We start from the raw sequence: 17797 nt of genomic DNA on the forward strand, positions 1-17797 counted from the left end.
AGACCTTTTTTTAAACCTGATGGTGTCAATAATAAAAGATTTGTTTTTTATTTATGAGTGTTAAGCACAGTCTGTGATTATTTGGGATCCTTTTAGTTTGAGTATTAAAATGATCATAACTGGTTTTATGATAGTGTGTGTAGCCGATGAGTGATAACACACTGACTGTACCATCAGAGAATGTTACTGTACCTGAGAATCCGTCTGGGCTGCAGGTACAAACACTTGAGACTGACTTTCTCCATTCAAGAGAGAGATATACTGGTCCTCTATCTGTGAATATAAATATTAACCTTTTCGCTATTAAATGATTCATGCAGGTTAAAACCATTAGTCTAAAAAAAAGTTTTATTTACGGTTAAAGTTGAGTACAGATTTAACAGGCGATACTGTTTAACCTCAGACTCCAGGTACAAATCACAGCCCAGATCTAAAACCAGGATTATATTTTACACACTGTATCATTCATGAATCACATATTAAACTCAGAAAGTCAGACTGGATTACTTTGAACATTTTCAAAAACTGAAGACACTAATTAATTATGTGAAGATTTGACAATTTCTCACATCTGTAAATATGTTGTTTCCTTCTCAAAAATACATCACGGCGCTGCTTTCTCACAATAAAATATAGATCAACTTCTGCTGTTCAAAAGATAAGTTTTAATTTCACCTTTCAGTTAAAATTCAAACAAATCCAAAGTTTTTTTGTCCTGTTTGTGTGTGCATTTATATGGAAGTTTCACCTTTCATCAGGGAAAAATAACTGAATACCTTTTCTCATGATAGAATATATAAATTTAAAAGCATGTGTTTGACTTCTTATAATTATGAGAGAAACATCATGATTATGTTTGTTATGCTACAGTTCAACATTTTCCTCAGAGTGAGATTATAAATATGTTTATACATATTTATAATTACTATTGCCTGATATTTTTTAAGAAAAAAAGTCAATGGGATGTAATTTTCTATCTGCAGAATGAATTTTTAATCAAACGGATTAAACATTTGAAATCCACTTTTTGACCATTGTAGAACATTTCTGGATGTACATTTTTAGTGAAATAATTTGTGGTTTCTTTATTTCTGGTAGGAAACTAGTATTTGCAAGTTTTAGCAGAAGGTGATTTCCCCAAATTCCCAAGAAATGAGCAGGACTTATAGCAAACAATGAAAAAATAGATGAAGACCTTCTCACACAATAAAAACATTTCAATGTAAAGGTAATCTTTTCCCCATAACTTTGCATCAAATAATTTTGAGAAAACTTCATCAGAATCACATTAATCTCATGATTATGAGCTGCTGTTTGTCTGAATTACTGTTTTTCTAATTATTTCTACTTTACATTACTGTTACCATTACTACTTTTATTATCATTCACTTCAAAATTAATTATTTTTTCAGATCTTCAGCGTAGAATGTAATTTGCACAGAGAAACTCGTCACACATTTAACATCTGAGTAATGATCTACACATTTTACTTTTAAATCACATGAACCCAACACTTGAACCCCAATGTAGGATTTTTCTAAAATATTTCTGTATGTAAATTTCCTCCTAAAATAACAGACTGGTGTGTTTACTTTTGGTAGGAAACTAATATTTTCATGTATGGTAGTAGTAGTGAGTGAGTGAAAATAAATTAAACTTCTGTAAATAAAACCTCATATTTTGGCATCTTTAATAAAATACCCCTGTGAAAGCAGCGTTAAATGATCCAGTCTAAATTTACTCTAAGAAGATGCTTACCTTTAATAAAAAATAGAATACATATAAATGAATAAAGTATATGATTGAGCAGTTAGTGGACTCAAATCTGACGCTGACACTGTCCAGGTGCATTATGGGAAACGTAGGTGCCAGTTTTTTTGGACTGAAACTTATTGAGTCCTAAATGTTTATTTGTGTTAATAAAATCTTCCTTCAGGTTGACATTGATTCATCTTTCTCGACACAAAACAAACTTAGTTCCTTGGGTCTGAAGCAGCAATCTGCCTTTTTCTGTCTCTACATGCTGACAAGAGGAGAAACTGCACGTAGACCAAGTGGGACTGTCTCATCACAACAGTGAAAATTTCCTTACTTTTACAGAAAACCGAAGAATGTCTTCAAGGCTGAATAAAAGACTTAATCACTTTTAGAAATTAAATTTTTATCCTAGGGTTCTTATGGTTAATTTGATTTTAAGTTACAAACTCCAATTCTGTTATGGTGTCCTACAGCACCACCCAACTCATTGAAAACACACTTTTGATTAGATATTTAATTGTTTCATCCATAAAATATAAAAAAGGTCAAACTACAATTTTAAAAGATCAGAGTGATGCCTTCATGTCGCTGATTTTGTCAAAGTACAAAAGCCCAAAGATATATGTATATAATAATATGAGATTAGAGAAAATCCAAACAAAAAAATACTTGGAGGTTTTACTTCATAAATGACTTTAAATGACCATTTAAAGTCATTTATTAAAAAGGGCCTCAAAACTTGAAACTAGCAAGTTCAAACTAAAAACAAAAAACATGAATGAGCTCTGTCTGAAGGTTCATTACAGCTGTTCTTAGATCATGTTTCTGAAACCATCTGTATATTTACTTTGTGACAGAGCTGTGTCTGTAAGGCTCTTATCTGAAGACTTAGCACTTTTTAAAAAAGGAACAGTTCAACATTTTGGGAAATCCTCTTCTTGTCTTTCTTTGTTCAGACTGACACCAGTCCCGTGTATGTTTGTACCGTACAGAGCTGCAGTCAAGACATGATTATCTTAGCTTAGCATAAAGACTGGAAATAGGTGGAAACAGCTAGCCTAGCTTAGCTCTGAGGCTCACTGGTTCGCATCTTAGATTTGGTTTCATTTGTGATTTTCAGAAGAGTCACTGCTGGAACTATTTCTTGGTTTTGGTCAACCAAGAAAAACTGCAAACACATATCACAGTTACCACATATCCATCCAAACATCTAAGTCTCAGTAAGAAAGGCAATGAGGTCATTCCCAAAATGTAGAAAAATTTCTGTAATGTGAATTTCAGCAAAAAACAAACCACTGATCAATGCAGTCTGTGTGGAGTCGAGACAGATCAGGTTTGCTCTTGAGATAAAATCCACCTGCTCCATGAAGGACAAAGAAAAAAGGTCTCATAGTTAAGTTAGAAACGGGTCAGACGTTGAGTTTTATGTAACTGAGACAGCTGACCTGATTATTAGCTCTCCTCACATAGCTCAGATAGTTAAAGCAGAAATCCACCTCAGAACTGAAATCTGCATGTTATAAACTCCCCCTGTCCCCAGACCCTCAGTGGCCCAAGACCCTCTGCAGGCCCCAAGTGAATCCAGGGTCTCTCCTCAAGCCTTATTGGGTTTGGGACTCTCTGGGACAGTCAGAGACTCCAAAGAGGACTGCTCTTCTGGATCTGAAAGCAGCTCCTCCTTATCACTGAAGAAAGACACAAATATCATATATATACACATTATAGAAAATGTTAACGTTGCCCAAGCGCTGTCACAGTACGGTTGGACAAAGGCACACCACTGTCTGTTAGTAAGGGAGTTCTGCTTCATCTCCCCAACGCAAAAATATGCCTAAAAAAAAGTGAGAGGGGAACGAGAGCACACATAGCAGAGAGAATGGAACCCACAAAGTCCTGAAATATGTTTATATTCATGTCGTTTGTTATTGTTGTGGTTTACCAGCAGGTGTCAGCTCTGATGCAACTGCTACACACCAACAGGTTAACCTTACCTGACGGAAAGAGGACGGCGGGACAGACGGTGACGTTTCAGAGAGATGAGGACGAGTGTCACCAGCAGCAGAGCTGATATGGCTGCCAGAGTGGCAAAGAGGAAGAAGGCTGGAGGAGAAAAGACAAAGATCAGAGGGCTGTTTCATACAGGAGGTTCTTATGGTGAATAGCCTGTCTGAAACAAACTGAACCAGGCTCAGTCTGAGGCAAGTCAGGTTTATTTCATGAATTTAAAACTCAGGCCAGAGACATCAAACAATGTTTTCTCTGTATAATTAGTGCTGAGAATTAATGAATGTCTATGCAACATAATGTTAAACAAACCTAACCCTGTCAGGTCTTTAATTTTATAGTAAGAAAATAAGGTGATTATCATGTTTTAGAAACCTCTCTATCAACTGGATTTCGTTACCTGGCTTACTTGTTTAAATATATGTTTGTGAGGCTACAGCCTCAGCGTTGTCTATCAGCTTTATTTTAAATACACTCAAATGCATTTAAACACACATATATTGACTGGAATACTTGGACGTGAACTGTCAGTTGATTTCATAATTAAAATTTGACCTCAGATCTTTGTTTCAGGCTAAAGTGTGATTAACACATACAATAATCTGACTGCTGTTCTCACATAAGCAGGAGAGAAGAACTTTACAGAAACTCAGACTTTCAGTGTGACAGAAATAAACTCTGGCTAAACTCTCCTCAGGTCTGATCCATTGCTCTGAGTTCATCCAAAGGTTCAGAGAAAAACTGACCTGCAGTCCAGCGACTACGAGTTTTACCACGACTCTCAAAGGAACCTGAAAGAGAAGAACATCAGGAAAGATCAGACTGCTGAAAACTGTTCGACAGCAGCTCAGGATGTCAACATGTCACGGACTCTCAATCCTACAAATGATTCAGTAAATCAAATGAGGAAAGTTTCTTCTTTACCGTCTCTGCTGCAGCGGGTCATACACTCCTCTGCGGTGCCATAGCGGTTCTGGTTTCCATGGCAACCACCATAGATGAATGACTGACAGGTGTTATCTTTGTGGTTGTAGTAGAACTCCGGGAAGGCGGCACGGCAGGGACCGGGGTCAGGGGTCGCCATACACTGATCTGAGGCAGTGATAGAGATGTATAGAAGCAGAGACATTATTCATCAGTAATTTACGAGAGTTTACTGGGTTTTTTTGGCCCAGACCGGCTGTTCACTGTTTTTATTTGCTTTTATTCCCAGCCAGTTAAGAATCAGAAGGAAATATCTATGTAGTGTATGTTAACCAGTCCTACTGTGACCTAATGTTATTGCTGTAATGTTTTATCATTCAAGGTGTATTTTGTTTTTGTGAGACTAAATTTACATCATCATTAAACAGTATTTGGATCAAGTATCAGGTCAGATGTGTCAACCTTATTTCACATGTATTATAAAGTATGTTAGCTCTGTCGGCTACTCATCCAACAGGGTGTTAATATGTAATCATGACTAATCCTACATCAGTGCATGAATCAGAACTCAGTAAAATCTTTTATAACTAGGTTACGCTGATATGATAGTAATTTAATAATGCACATCTGATGCAGCGTGCCCCTGAGCTCCTTCCTGCTCTCCAGAGGATGAACCCTTTAGATTTTAATGCCTCCACGATCTTTCCTCTAGCACCACCCTCAGGACAACTTCTACCTGTTTAGCTCCACTACAGAGCTGATGGTTTGTTTGTTCGTTGTCTGAATAATTTCTTACCTTTGTACTCAGTAGAAACACTATCATCAGCTGAGGATTTCTTAGGGGATGGTAGGACTGACACTGAGTGAGGAGAGATTCAACATCTGTAGTTAGTAATTAAGTCGTGACTCTGACAGGTACAGACACGTGTGTGTGCTTGACCTGTACAGGTACAGACAGGTGTGAGACTCACCTGTACATGTAGCCACGCAGCTCTCCTTGCTGACGTAGTTGTTCTTGTTTCCTCGGCAGCCACCATAGATGAATGATTCGCAGTTACCTGTCTGACTGTTGTGGTACCATTTCTGAAACGCTGCCCTGCAGGGACCCACTTGAGGCGCTGCCTCGCAGCGCTCTGATTGGACAAGAGGACGCAGACAGGTACATTTAATTCATCTCATATTTATCTTATTTGTCCTGACAGTAACTTTGATTCAGTTCCTCTTTATCTTTTCACGGCTGCTCACATCCTGTGGTTTTGTCCATCACACCAAATAGCAGAGAGCGCGAGACGACCTGTACTCTGTAATGGGTTTTACCATCACAGAGTCCAGTGGCTTTTGTGAGGGGCCGGTGGTTGAGACATCTGTTTTCAGTCGACACACCTTCAATAACATGATAATTTTGCCAGCGTTGGGAAGCTGATGTTATTCCAGACACTTTTTCCACATCTTGCTGGCTGTAGTTATAGCTTGTAAGCCTTTCACATGGTCACGGGTCATTGTCCCAGTGTCACTGCTGGTAACGTTGGATAAAAGCTGTGACTCACAGAACTATCACTAAAATTAAATGTCCTTGTCTGAGAATAACTAGTGATAATTCACGATGATGCATAATGAATAATTCTGGATTACTATTTACTTCATGGGCTATTTGGGAGTTTCATGGTAATGCATGTGTAATAATAATAAAAATAAAAAGCGCAGCATTCGAATACGAGTTTGGACGTCAATTACCATGGCAACGGAAGCATTCAGGTCAGCCCTAAAACTAAGAAAAACCAAGTGAGATGTTACAGTGCGAGAAAAGTTGAAACATACCAGCGTATTCATCAGCAGACATTCCTGTGGAAGAGAGAAAATGTTACCGAGTCAGTACGAGCACATTCATTATGCTTACTGATGGAGATCATCTGACACAGGTGTTTTATTCTCAGGACAAACTGTTACAAACCATCAATTAGGTCTTCAAGTCTTCCCTTTTTTTGCTCTCAGTCTTTGTTTTCCTTTTTGAACCTCTTTCTGTGCTTTTTTCCTTCTATCTACATCTCCCTTGTCTCTTTTTTTTCCTTTTCTTATCTTTATTTTTCATCTATTCCCGTCTTTCTCTGCTGACTTTGTCTTCAGTCTTTTTTCTGTTCTTTTCTCTAGTCTCCTATCTTTTTGTCCTTTCTTCAAAAACCTTCATGTGTGTGATATGAGAGCTCAGAGACATTATTATCTACAAACTGCTCTGCAGAGACAAACACCCTGATCCTCTGAAATGGACACAGTTCTGATATAAAACTGTGCTGATATGATTTTATATAAAAAACTTTTATTCAATAAAAACAGAATTATTTCTGCAGCCAACTGCATTAGAGGGTGAATGAAGAGAAGCTAAATCATCAATATAATAATATATAATATGCAGTAGAATTAGGGTTTGAAATACTGAAAACACTGATGATTTGGGCTAAAAAGAGAAAAGAATTATTTAAATATCTGCTTTATTAAATGTAACTTCAGAACTTCCTAAATATTTTGGTCTTGTACTGCAGTAACTTGTTTTGTTGAGATGTATCCAGGTATCATATTACCTGTCTCCTGAGGGTGAACAGACTCTGTAGCAGCAGGCTCAGACTCAACTGGACCTTCAGCATCTTCAGACAGCACTGGAACACCAGGGACAATGTTAGAGAGAAAATAGTGTAGCTGTCAGGTGTAACATGTGTAAGTGCTTATTAATGTCCAGTAAAGTGAAGTGTTACCCAGAATTCTTCCTAAAATGCACACAACTATTATTACCTCTTATAACATCAGTTGTACTACAGTACAGTACAGTACAGTACAGCAGTACTAGCACTACTACAGGTGTTTACAGTAAAAAGGAAGTTTACTTGTATCAAAGGACGGAGCCATTCGAGGAGCTTTGGCAGGAACTTCAGGAGGAGCAGGAGTTGATTCATCAGGAAGAACTGAACCTACACACACACACACACACACACACACACACACACACACACACACACACACACACACACACAAGTTATACTGGTTTCACTGGTCAGTTCTACTAATAAGGGTTATATAAATGCAGTATCTTCTCTCTTATTGCTTTTTGTTTTCTAAATAATAATAAAGTTAATGAACTCAATTTGTTCAGCACATTTATGAACAACACTCACAAAACAACAGTGAGTGGACTGTTAGTTAATGATATAGTAGATCTACACTGATAAAAGTCTAAAATAAAAGTGAAACTAAAACAGGAACTTAAACAATAGTTGCCGCATATTTCATTGGGTTGTAACTCTTCCTCAGGATACAACAGACTTATCAGCTACTGGGAGGCCACTATAATGTTGGACTGCTCACTTAAATCACTTCTAACCTTAACCAGCAGCCAGTGAAGAGAGGTGAGGATGATCATTTACTACACAGACTCAAATACACAGTATGCTCTGTGTGTGTGTGTGTGTGTGTGTGTGTGTGTGTGTGTGTGTGTGTGTAGACTTCTACTTCTATCTTTGTGAGGACCAGTTTGAGTTTTTGACCTTGGGAGTGACGATATTTTGTCTTGGCCTCACACCTTCAAAGGGCTGTATGAGGGTTCAGACTGGATTTTAGGGTTCAGGTTAGAAACAGGTTTAGGTTAGGGTTAGGGGGAAGGTTGGGGTTAGGCATTATTTGTGATGGTTGAGGTTAGAGTAAGAGGCTAGGTTATGCATAATGTCAATGAGTGTCCTCACAAAGACAGTACAAACGTGTGTGTGTATTTTATCTGAAATGGGAGTGGTGGTTTAAGTTGTCCCACTCTCAGTTGTTCTCAAATTCCTTTGAAAGAATCCATCAACACACCAACATGGCTGTCATTATACAACACTGATCAGGGAACAGCAACAGGACTTGAAGAACTCAAACACATGATTGAAACCACAAAACCATGATTCACTAAGACACACTGTCAGAACATTTCTGACTTAAATTCACATTTTACAGTTTCCTTCTACAGAAACCTTGGTGTTCTACAGAGCGACGGCTGAGCCAGACTGTGATAAACTGAGCACTTTTCATACAGATCGGCTATAAAATGTGAAGCAAAAACAGAGCTAAGATTAACAAGAGAAAACTCTGATCACATGACACTATCCTCTAAAAAGAAATCCCCAATGTCTGGTCAAAACCATTTATTTCCATAGAGGTTTATTTTTAAATTTAATTTTTCGTCTTAGACAGAAAAAAAACCCTCTAAATCCACCTGTATTATTTAAAAACATGGAAGCAGAAAGGTAATGTTGCAGCTGATGGAGCAGAATCTAATTAATTACTACAGCTGTGCAGTAAAAAGTACATATTTTTACATTCCCAAGTAAAGTAATTAAATAGAGTACAGTACAGTGTACTTACTTACTTTGAGTAAATGTACTTAGTTACTTTCCGTCACAACCTGTCTACAGCACCAGTACAAACACTGACATCATGTCTGATCACATAAACTTACTAATTGGTCTTACTGATCCCGATTTACACCATCATCTCACCAGTTTAAGACTGAACAAACTTCTCAAACGACAAAGTAATTGCAAAAGTATCACATTGTTATTATTAATGATCAAAACACTAACATACTCATGACATACCCTTTAAATGAAAGGGAAATAATCATCAGATTAATCAACCATGATGATATGTTGTCGCAGCTCTAAAAAGACACAGAAACATTCAGATAATGAAGCAAGAAAACAGCAGCAGAAAGAGAGACAGAGACATACTATAGGTACAAGTTGTAAAATCAGTGAGTTTGTCAGTAAAGTTCTGAACTGATGAAGTTTCTGAACAGGTGTGTTCAGGTTTGACCACAGCAACCTGACACCTGACACCCACACGATCCAGACTTTCTGAGAAACTAAAGCCTTTAGTTAAACACCTTAAAGTCTATTAAATGTTTAATCCTGACATGAAGTTGAAACATTTGGAACAGCTGAGACTCACTTTTCTATGTTTTTACAAATTCAAATAAAATAGAGTCCGATCAGTTCAAACATATTTTTATTATCTTCATAACTTGTTCGTGTTTCCTGCTGCAGGACTACATCCATACAATTCACTCCAAACACTGTGAAAAGCATCAGTGTGTGTGTGAGAAGAACAATAACCAGTTAGTGATTTTTTCACATCCGCCAAGGAGGGTGTGTTTTCACCCATGTCTGTTGGTTTGTTTATTTGTCAGCAGGATAATGCAAAACCTACTGAACGGATTTGCACATAACTTGATGAAGGATGGGGCCTGGGCCTGGGCCCTTTATATTTGGGGCAGATCGTGATCATTTACTATGAATTTGAATTTCTTTCTCTGAAGTCACCTACTGCCGCCATGATCCTGCTCAACACCCACTGCTTCAATTATTATTATCAGTCTTATTGTTAGCCCTATTATTATAATTATAAGTTTTATTATTAGTCTTATTGTTATTACTATACATCTTTATGTGGAACATGCATTTTGCTATGTTCTCTTTCCACTTGCCCCCCCAGTACTGATAAAATCAAACGTTTAATCAAACTAAACACAACAGTGAAAAGAAAACAGTGGAAAGAAACCTCCACGTCTGACCTTTCATTCCCCACACCATCACCCAGTACACCTGAACCTGACACCATGCGAGAAACAGCAGGCTCTGTGGCGCAATGGATAGCGCGTTGGACTTCTAGCCAGCACTGAGGAGTGATTCAAAGGTTGTGGGTTCGAGTCCCACCAGAGTCGGTGTTTTGGAGTTAATGTGAGAACATGGACAACAGTCAGGAGAAGATCAGGATAAAGGGGGAAATGGTAAAGGGTCAAAAATGACAAATGTTGACTTTTGGTTTCCCGAACATGAAGTTTCTAACGTTTTTTTATGTTAAAAACAGTCAAAAATCCTCAAATAACCAATATTCAATCATATGAATATTTTCAAATAATGATTCATCCTGAATCGATTATTGTCACTGTCGATTAATCTGCAGATTATTTCCGTCTATAAAAATGTTGGAAAGTGCTTTTCAGTTTTCTAAAAAGTTTTCCAATGGATTGTTTTTTATTAGACGCAAAGAAACAGAAATTTTGAATGATTTATGGATCATCTAAAAAGCTGCCAGTTAGTTTTTCCATCAACTGACTAACTGTTGCAGCTTTAATTAAAACAAATCAACAATCAACAATATTTGGAGTTTGAACCATCCTACAGAGTTAAAGTCAGGATGTCTCATAATCTCTCACAAGTCAAGCTACAGCGTCTTTGGTGGAATAATAACTGATGTCTGTTACCTGTGACTCCGCTGCAGGTGGCCTCACACTCCTCCTGAGAGTCAAAGTTGTTTGCGTTGGCATCACAGCCACCATAGACAAAGCTGCGACAGCTCTGATTGGTCACATTGTAGAAAAACCTTGGGAACGCCGCCCTACATGAACCCACCTTCATCGGCAGACGACAACGAACTGAGAAGAGACAGAGACAGGAGGAACATCAACACACACTGATCCTGGCCCTGTAACAGGTTTACATTCTGTTGGTCATCAGCAGTAAAACTGATTCCGATCCCTGACGAAGACCCAGATAGAAACTCACTAACAACGTATTGTTAACATTCATTAACATGTGTGAACCACACCCACCCTCTGCCTATCTACAACCAGTTTAAAGCTGCTTTTAGCTCATCATCAAACCGATGAGGCTGACATTGGAACAGTTTCTCCTCCACACAGTGCGTTACAGATATTTCTATCAGTCTGCCATTGAAACAAACAAAGTAAACACCTTCCTCTTTAGCTACTGGCAGCTAAAAACACAGCAGTCTACATTTTATTCACATTGAATAATCTCCTAAAAACACATTACAATTAAACATCAGTTCAACAGTGCTCTTTACAGTAAAGATTAAATTCAGGTCTGTATTAATGAATGTAAACATGACTTAAGTCGGGTTAGTGCTTTCATTTCTTTACATAGCATTTTTTTGTTATACTACCATTACTAGGAAAAGCAAAATAACCTGTTTTATCATAATGTGTTATTTTTCCTCTGTGCCTATTTTATTATTATTTACAGCTCTGTAATTTAATGAGATCCTATACAACGGACCTAAAGGCAAACAACTGTAAACCTTCAAATGTTCAGTCAATGTTCAGTCAATGTTCAGTCAATGTTCAGTCAATGATCAGTCGATGATCAGTTTATGATCCGTCGACGATCAGTCAAAATTCAGGCGAAGTTCAGTTGACGATCAGTCGATGATCAGCTGATGTTCAGTTAACGATCAGCTGACAATCAGTCCATGTTCAATCGATGATCAGTCAATGTTAATGATCAGCTGATCTTCAGCTGATCTGCAGTTCATGCTCACAGTGTCACAGGTGTGCGGATTGAACTTTGTGTTTTTGAGCCTGATTATCAAACAGACACAGACTCACAGGTTCACCGTGTCACTTAGTTCTGCTCATTTGAGATGACTGTTTAATCTGTGCTGCATTATGGCCGAACGCTGGTACAGGAGTCCTGCATCAAGATCCAGTGTTAGGACCTTTATTGTCATTGTTTATTGTGCCCACACGACATGTCCCTGAAGAAAGTTGTTTAATCAAACTGATTTGACCAGCTCACACGTCTCCAAAAGATCAACAGAGTCCAGATAAAATCTTTTTATTAAAAACTATGAGGTAGTTTTCAAGGGAAACTGGGAGAAACAGGGCATTGTCTACAGACTAAACTCCTTCCTCCTTAAACCACACAAGGAACAAGTTCTGTTTCCCTCAGACTCCTCTCACACAAAGTAAGAGAAAATCTTTGGAATAAGTTTCCACAAACACAACCTGTCCAAAATTCTTTCTTCGTTTAAATAACATGAAAAACACTTTCTTCTGACTTAAATATCGATTTCTTTCAATAAATTCTCTTTTCTTTTCTTTTTTTTTAAAAGACCATATTTTGTTTGTTTTATTTGCTTTTAGTTCAATCACTGTTACGATTTTGGTTGCTTTTTTTTTTTAAATATTATTTGCACAACTGTACCTTTCCTTTAGCTAAATTTAACTTAATTTATTGTAGCCCTGCCCAATGAATGTGTTTCTCTTCACTTTTTTTATATGTGCAATTGCATAAGTTAGACTAAACTAGTGCAGAGCAGTGAACCTGGAGCCAGGTACAGTTAGTGACAGGGTACAAACACAATGCACAGACGGCAGGAGGTGGATCTGGTGATCATGTGAATTGAGTCCAGTTTTGACAGCGTTTTGTGGACAGACTACATGTTGGTGTTAGTTTTCAGAGCTGATCAAGCTTCAAGACTCAGCCTTTGTTTTCCTCTCAGGTGTCTTGTTCACAGGTAGAAACCTGACTGACCGGTCTGACTTGAAAAACTCAACACTGAACACAAGAAAACCGCGGGTGGGATTAACTTTGCAAATTTCTGAGCTAACAGTGTGTTTCCTCATCTTTCTATCATGACTCAGGATCTACCTGGACAGGTAGAACGATGTAATACAAAGATTGACAATGAACAGCGAACAGTGTGACAACTGGAAAGAGATTCAGTTCACCGTCACAGAAATGTGGAAAAAAAAAAAAGAAGCTTTTTTGACATTTTTGAAGACGAAATAAAATAAAATGACTGAAACAATTAAACGTTTAAGGGGGGAGATTTTGCTTCATTGAAAGAGTTATTGATTATTAATCATCAGCACTGTTCTCATTCAATGATTTATTTAAGTCACTTTTACTTTGCTGTTTTTTCCATTTGTACTGTCAGTGAAGCTCAGGACTTCCTGCAGGTGTTTCACATTCAAACCCTTCAAATTAAAAAGACAGGAAGTATGTACGCTAAATTTACAATGATGAAAAGGACCACGTCCTTGGACATCTTGGAAGGCTGTTTTTAAAAGACCTGGTTCTGATAAGGACCTGGTCCTACCAAGAACCTGGTTCTGATAAGGACCCGACTCTAACAGGGACCTGGTTCTCTGTGCAGGTAAATGTACTGTTGTGTAAAATGCGCCAGTCCAGTACTTGCCCACAGTGCTACAGGAGCATAGATCAGCACTGAGAGGGTTTCAGAAAACTGTGCCCAGCACGTTTCACCATTTTCTGATATTTTATAAACCAAATGATCAGTCCAGAAATTAACCTGCAGATTAATCAATAATGGAAATAATCTACTAAAATAATTGCAGCCCTGGTATTTTTTATGAAGACTGTATGACTGAGGAATCATTATCATCTCAATGTGACTGCTTCATATCATTGAATATTGATTATTTGGGGGTTTGGAATGTTGATTAGATAGAGAATCATTAGAAACTAAATTAGAAATTTGTTTAAAATGAATTAAATTTGAATTAAAGCATTTTAAATTTCATGTTCTGGACATTTATCTATAAAAGAAAAAAAAAAGATCACATCTATAGAATCAATACATTCCAATAGGGCTGGGCAATAATTACATTCAATTCATTAAGATTTCAATTATTTCAGTGGAGTTACAATATGATGATATGACAAAATTCAGCTGTCCCACGTTAATGTTGCACAAACTTTAAATCTTTATTTCTTGCACCTCTGGGAATGTAACCGATGCCTTTCATTATCACACATTTCTCTATTATTTGTGTCATTACATTTACATTTACTCGTTTGTCAGACACTCTTATCCAAAGCCACTGACAGGTGAGGGACAACACTAAAGCTTCACTACAATAGGAGACTTATAATTATCATCATTATTTACTCATTTAATTTACACTGTGAACATTTGCACTCTCTGTAGTTAATTTTCTGTATGGAGCTGATTAATCAATATTGGAAATAATCCACAATCTCAGCTCTAATTTTGTACACTCCGTTCTTTTTCAATTCTGTACAAATTTTCAAATTAAAATATATATATTTACACATTTCTATTTTATATTTATGATTACTTGACGTTGTGTTCCTGTTTCCCTCTGCATCTAAACTCTGTCAGGACAAAACGTAAAGAGGAACTGTTGAAGGACCAGACTGGTCTGAGATCAGTGTTCCACAGAGGAACAGTTGGCAGGTGAAAAAGAGCAGATTTTTGATGTTAAAGGACTAAACCAACGTTTCTGGAGACGGTCCCTCTCCCAGGACTCAGAGTCCCAGAGCAGTAACTTCAGAAACTGTCAGGAAGGGTTTGAAAAGTGGGGGACTGCCCAGAAACACCAGACCCCCAGGGGCACTACACGCTCCAGTTTTACAGCATGTCACATAGGTCACAATGATTTGATTACTTTGCACCACCCAAGTACAATATCAACGGCAACTGGTCCTCCATTTTGTGGTTCAGGTCTGGTAGAGGGACCCTGCGTCAAAATCTGGTTTTAAGACCTGAACCGTTTTATTTTACATTGTTCAATATTTATTTAGTTTATATTCTGGTTTGTTAAAAAGTTGCATTATATCAAATTCTTTTTAATTTTTCCCGTGTCACTAATGAACAGACAGAAAACCTCAGTAAGGTTGTATTATTCCTGCGTAGGAGAACTTTTGAGGCTGCAACCAACAATTATTTTCTGTAACAACCGACTGATTGTTAAGTGAATAAAATGTCAGAAAATAGTGGAAAAAAAGCTTCATTATTCTCTGAAGCCTGAGTGAACCTCATCATCGTTGTCCGAGCAACAGTCAGAAACCCAAAGATGTTGAGTTGATGTCAGAAAAAAATGGGAGATATTCACACGTGAAAAGCTGCTAGCAGAGAATTTTTGGCATTTTTTTCTAAAAAATTATTTTTTGGATTATTTGATTACCAAAATTGTTACCAATTAATTTTCTGTCAATCAATTAATGACCTGATCATTTCAGCTGTAGAGTTCTGTCTGGTTTCTGGTGAAATAATGACACTGACATGTACAGTGGGGGTGAACAGGGGACCAAGGCCCCTTACGAGGTGAATCTGGCCCTCGCTTACATTAAATCTGAGAACCAGTCAGAAGGCTCTGTGTTTGGACATCAATTAAAACATGTTCCTGTTTTTCTTCAGCTCTCGTCTATATCTGAAATAATTTAATTAGTTCATACTTAATGAAAAACGCTCGGAACATGTGGCTGAAAGGTCACCTGACTTCCTCCTGACTGCAGCCATGTTGGGTTTGTACTGGTTTTATCGTTACTCTCAGTTTTCATGCTGTTTTTGATGGTCAGACAGTCAGAGTTCTGTGTTCTTAGGCAGAGCGGTGATTTCACTCTCTGCTGCTTGGCCATCAAACAAAACATGAACAACCGTGTCAGAAAATCTCAGAGTCAAAGCTACAAGAAGCTTTGGACAGAAAAACATCAGGGCAGACATTAACTATGACTCCCAAGATGGATGTCACTGACCAACAGCCAATAACAGAGCTTTAAATTCGGTCACGTGCTCTGCAAACAGCAGGTGGAAGCTAAAGCTGAAATCAGTTCACCATTTGGGGGTGAATTCAGTAACCAAGGCAACGGATTTCAGCTCCGATTCACAGCTCTGACTGACTTCTCCAAGGCAACAGCAGTAGTATTGGAGTATTCAGAGTCAGAACCAAAGTGGCTTCTACTCGGTAGAGTCCAGGAGCCGAGCTGCTGAGCTGCTGAGCTTTTTGAGTCCATCTGACTCAATAAGCAGATATGCTGAACAAATGTCACAATGTCACATCATCTTCATCGCACTGACTCAGCAGCACGCACACACACTCCTCCTCGACCTCCACCTCTCTCTTTATCTTTATCTGTAACCACATTGTTGAATCCACCTGCCAGTCACCGACACACTGCTGTGACTCAGCTTTTATTTTGAAACTTTCCAGCATCATGAAGTGAATGTGCGATTATTAGTCGCTGGTGTCTAATTACGAAATTAACTGATCAGAAATGACAGTGATAAGTTTGGGTTCATTTCAAATGTCTGAACTAAATAAATTAATTTAATTTAAATATGAATGAGACTGAAGATTAAAATGACTCGGCCAATAATCGATAATCAAAGCTGTTGACTGACTGATTGATCGATTGATCGATCGATCGATCGATCGATTGACACAGCAGTAGAAATGAGGAGGGTCCGGGTCTTACTGCTGTTACTCTCGTTGGTCTTTGGTTCCCAGGAGCCAAGCAGCGGGACAACGTGCGGCTTCTCCCCGCGGGCCTCCCTCTGCACCTTCTTGCGGTAAACCTTGAACTGGGAGCTGGGCTCGAGGACGCAGATATCCGGGTCCCCGCGCGGACAGCTCATCAGCAGACACTGCAGCCCTCCGTCTGCTGGGAAGCCCACCAGGGCCAAGTCACAGTCCAGCTCGTCGCAGCACGCCGCCCGGCAACTCTCCGGGTCCGACACCCCCTCCGTACGGCCCAGGATGTGCCTTGCGGCGACCAGAGAAGCCGGCTTCAGACCCTGATCCGGATCAACGGACTGGTCCCAGTCACAGTCCAGAGCTAGGCCGGACAAGACCAGGAAACAGAGCGCGAGTAGACTGAGTCTTACCCTGTGTGTGTTCATTTTCCTCCTCTGATCTGGATTAAGATTCAGTCCAAGTGTTGAACCCTGTGTTTCCTTAAAACCACCTCTGGTCCGCGAGAACAATAAGTCACTTCCCTGTTCGGTGGCTTTCTGTTGTCGCAGATAAAAATACCTGAGCGACAGGTGAGGTCACTGTAGCCACGCCCACCCGCCTGCGTCACCGTCACGCTCTCCTTGTCTGATAACACGCACACACACACACACACACACACACACACTCTGTGTGTCTATTTCAGGGTCAGTTTTTCCGATCAAACAAAGTTAAAAGTGTGAAGAGAATTAATAAAAATTTCACACAATAAAAATGCTGAAAATTCTGCATCTTTTTTGTTTCAGTGAAAACTTTTGAAATAGATTAAAAATAACGGGGCGGTGGATGTTCTGGTTCTGTGTGTGACACATCTTCTAATAAAATATGATAATATACCAAATATACATGAGAAAATAAAACAAACAAAATAATAAGAAAGCATAAAATTAAAAAATAGCAATACACTTTAAAAAACGAATTCTGTAATTCCTAATTTTTAGAGTTTTTATGCGTCGTTAGAACTGACGAGGAAGAGGTGTGTGTGTGTGTGTGTGTGTGTGTGTGTGT

General features: G+C 38.4%; 1 protein-coding gene and 1 non-coding gene across 2 annotated transcripts; one reads left to right on the forward strand and one right to left on the reverse strand.

The window, feature by feature from the left end:
* Positions 1-334: 334 nt before the first annotated feature.
* Positions 335-17351, reverse strand: spint2 (serine peptidase inhibitor, Kunitz type, 2). The gene is made up of 11 exons (XM_040130946.1): positions 16755-17351; positions 10973-11143; positions 7563-7646; positions 7263-7337; positions 6505-6528; positions 5658-5819; positions 5483-5545; positions 4687-4854; positions 4509-4553; positions 3750-3858; positions 335-3443 (listed from the first exon to the last, which is right to left on the reverse strand). Exons 1-11 carry the CDS (start codon positions 17176-17178, stop codon positions 3353-3355), a joined length of 1416 nt encoding a protein of 471 aa, XP_039986880.1. The 5' UTR covers positions 17179-17351; the 3' UTR covers positions 335-3352.
* Positions 10340-10429, forward strand: trnar-ucu. Its single transcript is given in 2 exon segments — positions 10340-10376; positions 10394-10429. It is a non-coding gene; the product is annotated as a tRNA-Arg (tRNA).
* Positions 17352-17797: the final 446 nt, after the last annotated feature.

This window comes from Xiphias gladius, chromosome 7 (genome assembly GCF_016859285.1).
Source record: "Xiphias gladius isolate SHS-SW01 ecotype Sanya breed wild chromosome 7, ASM1685928v1, whole genome shotgun sequence".
NCBI lineage: Eukaryota > Metazoa > Chordata > Actinopteri > Istiophoriformes > Xiphiidae > Xiphias > Xiphias gladius.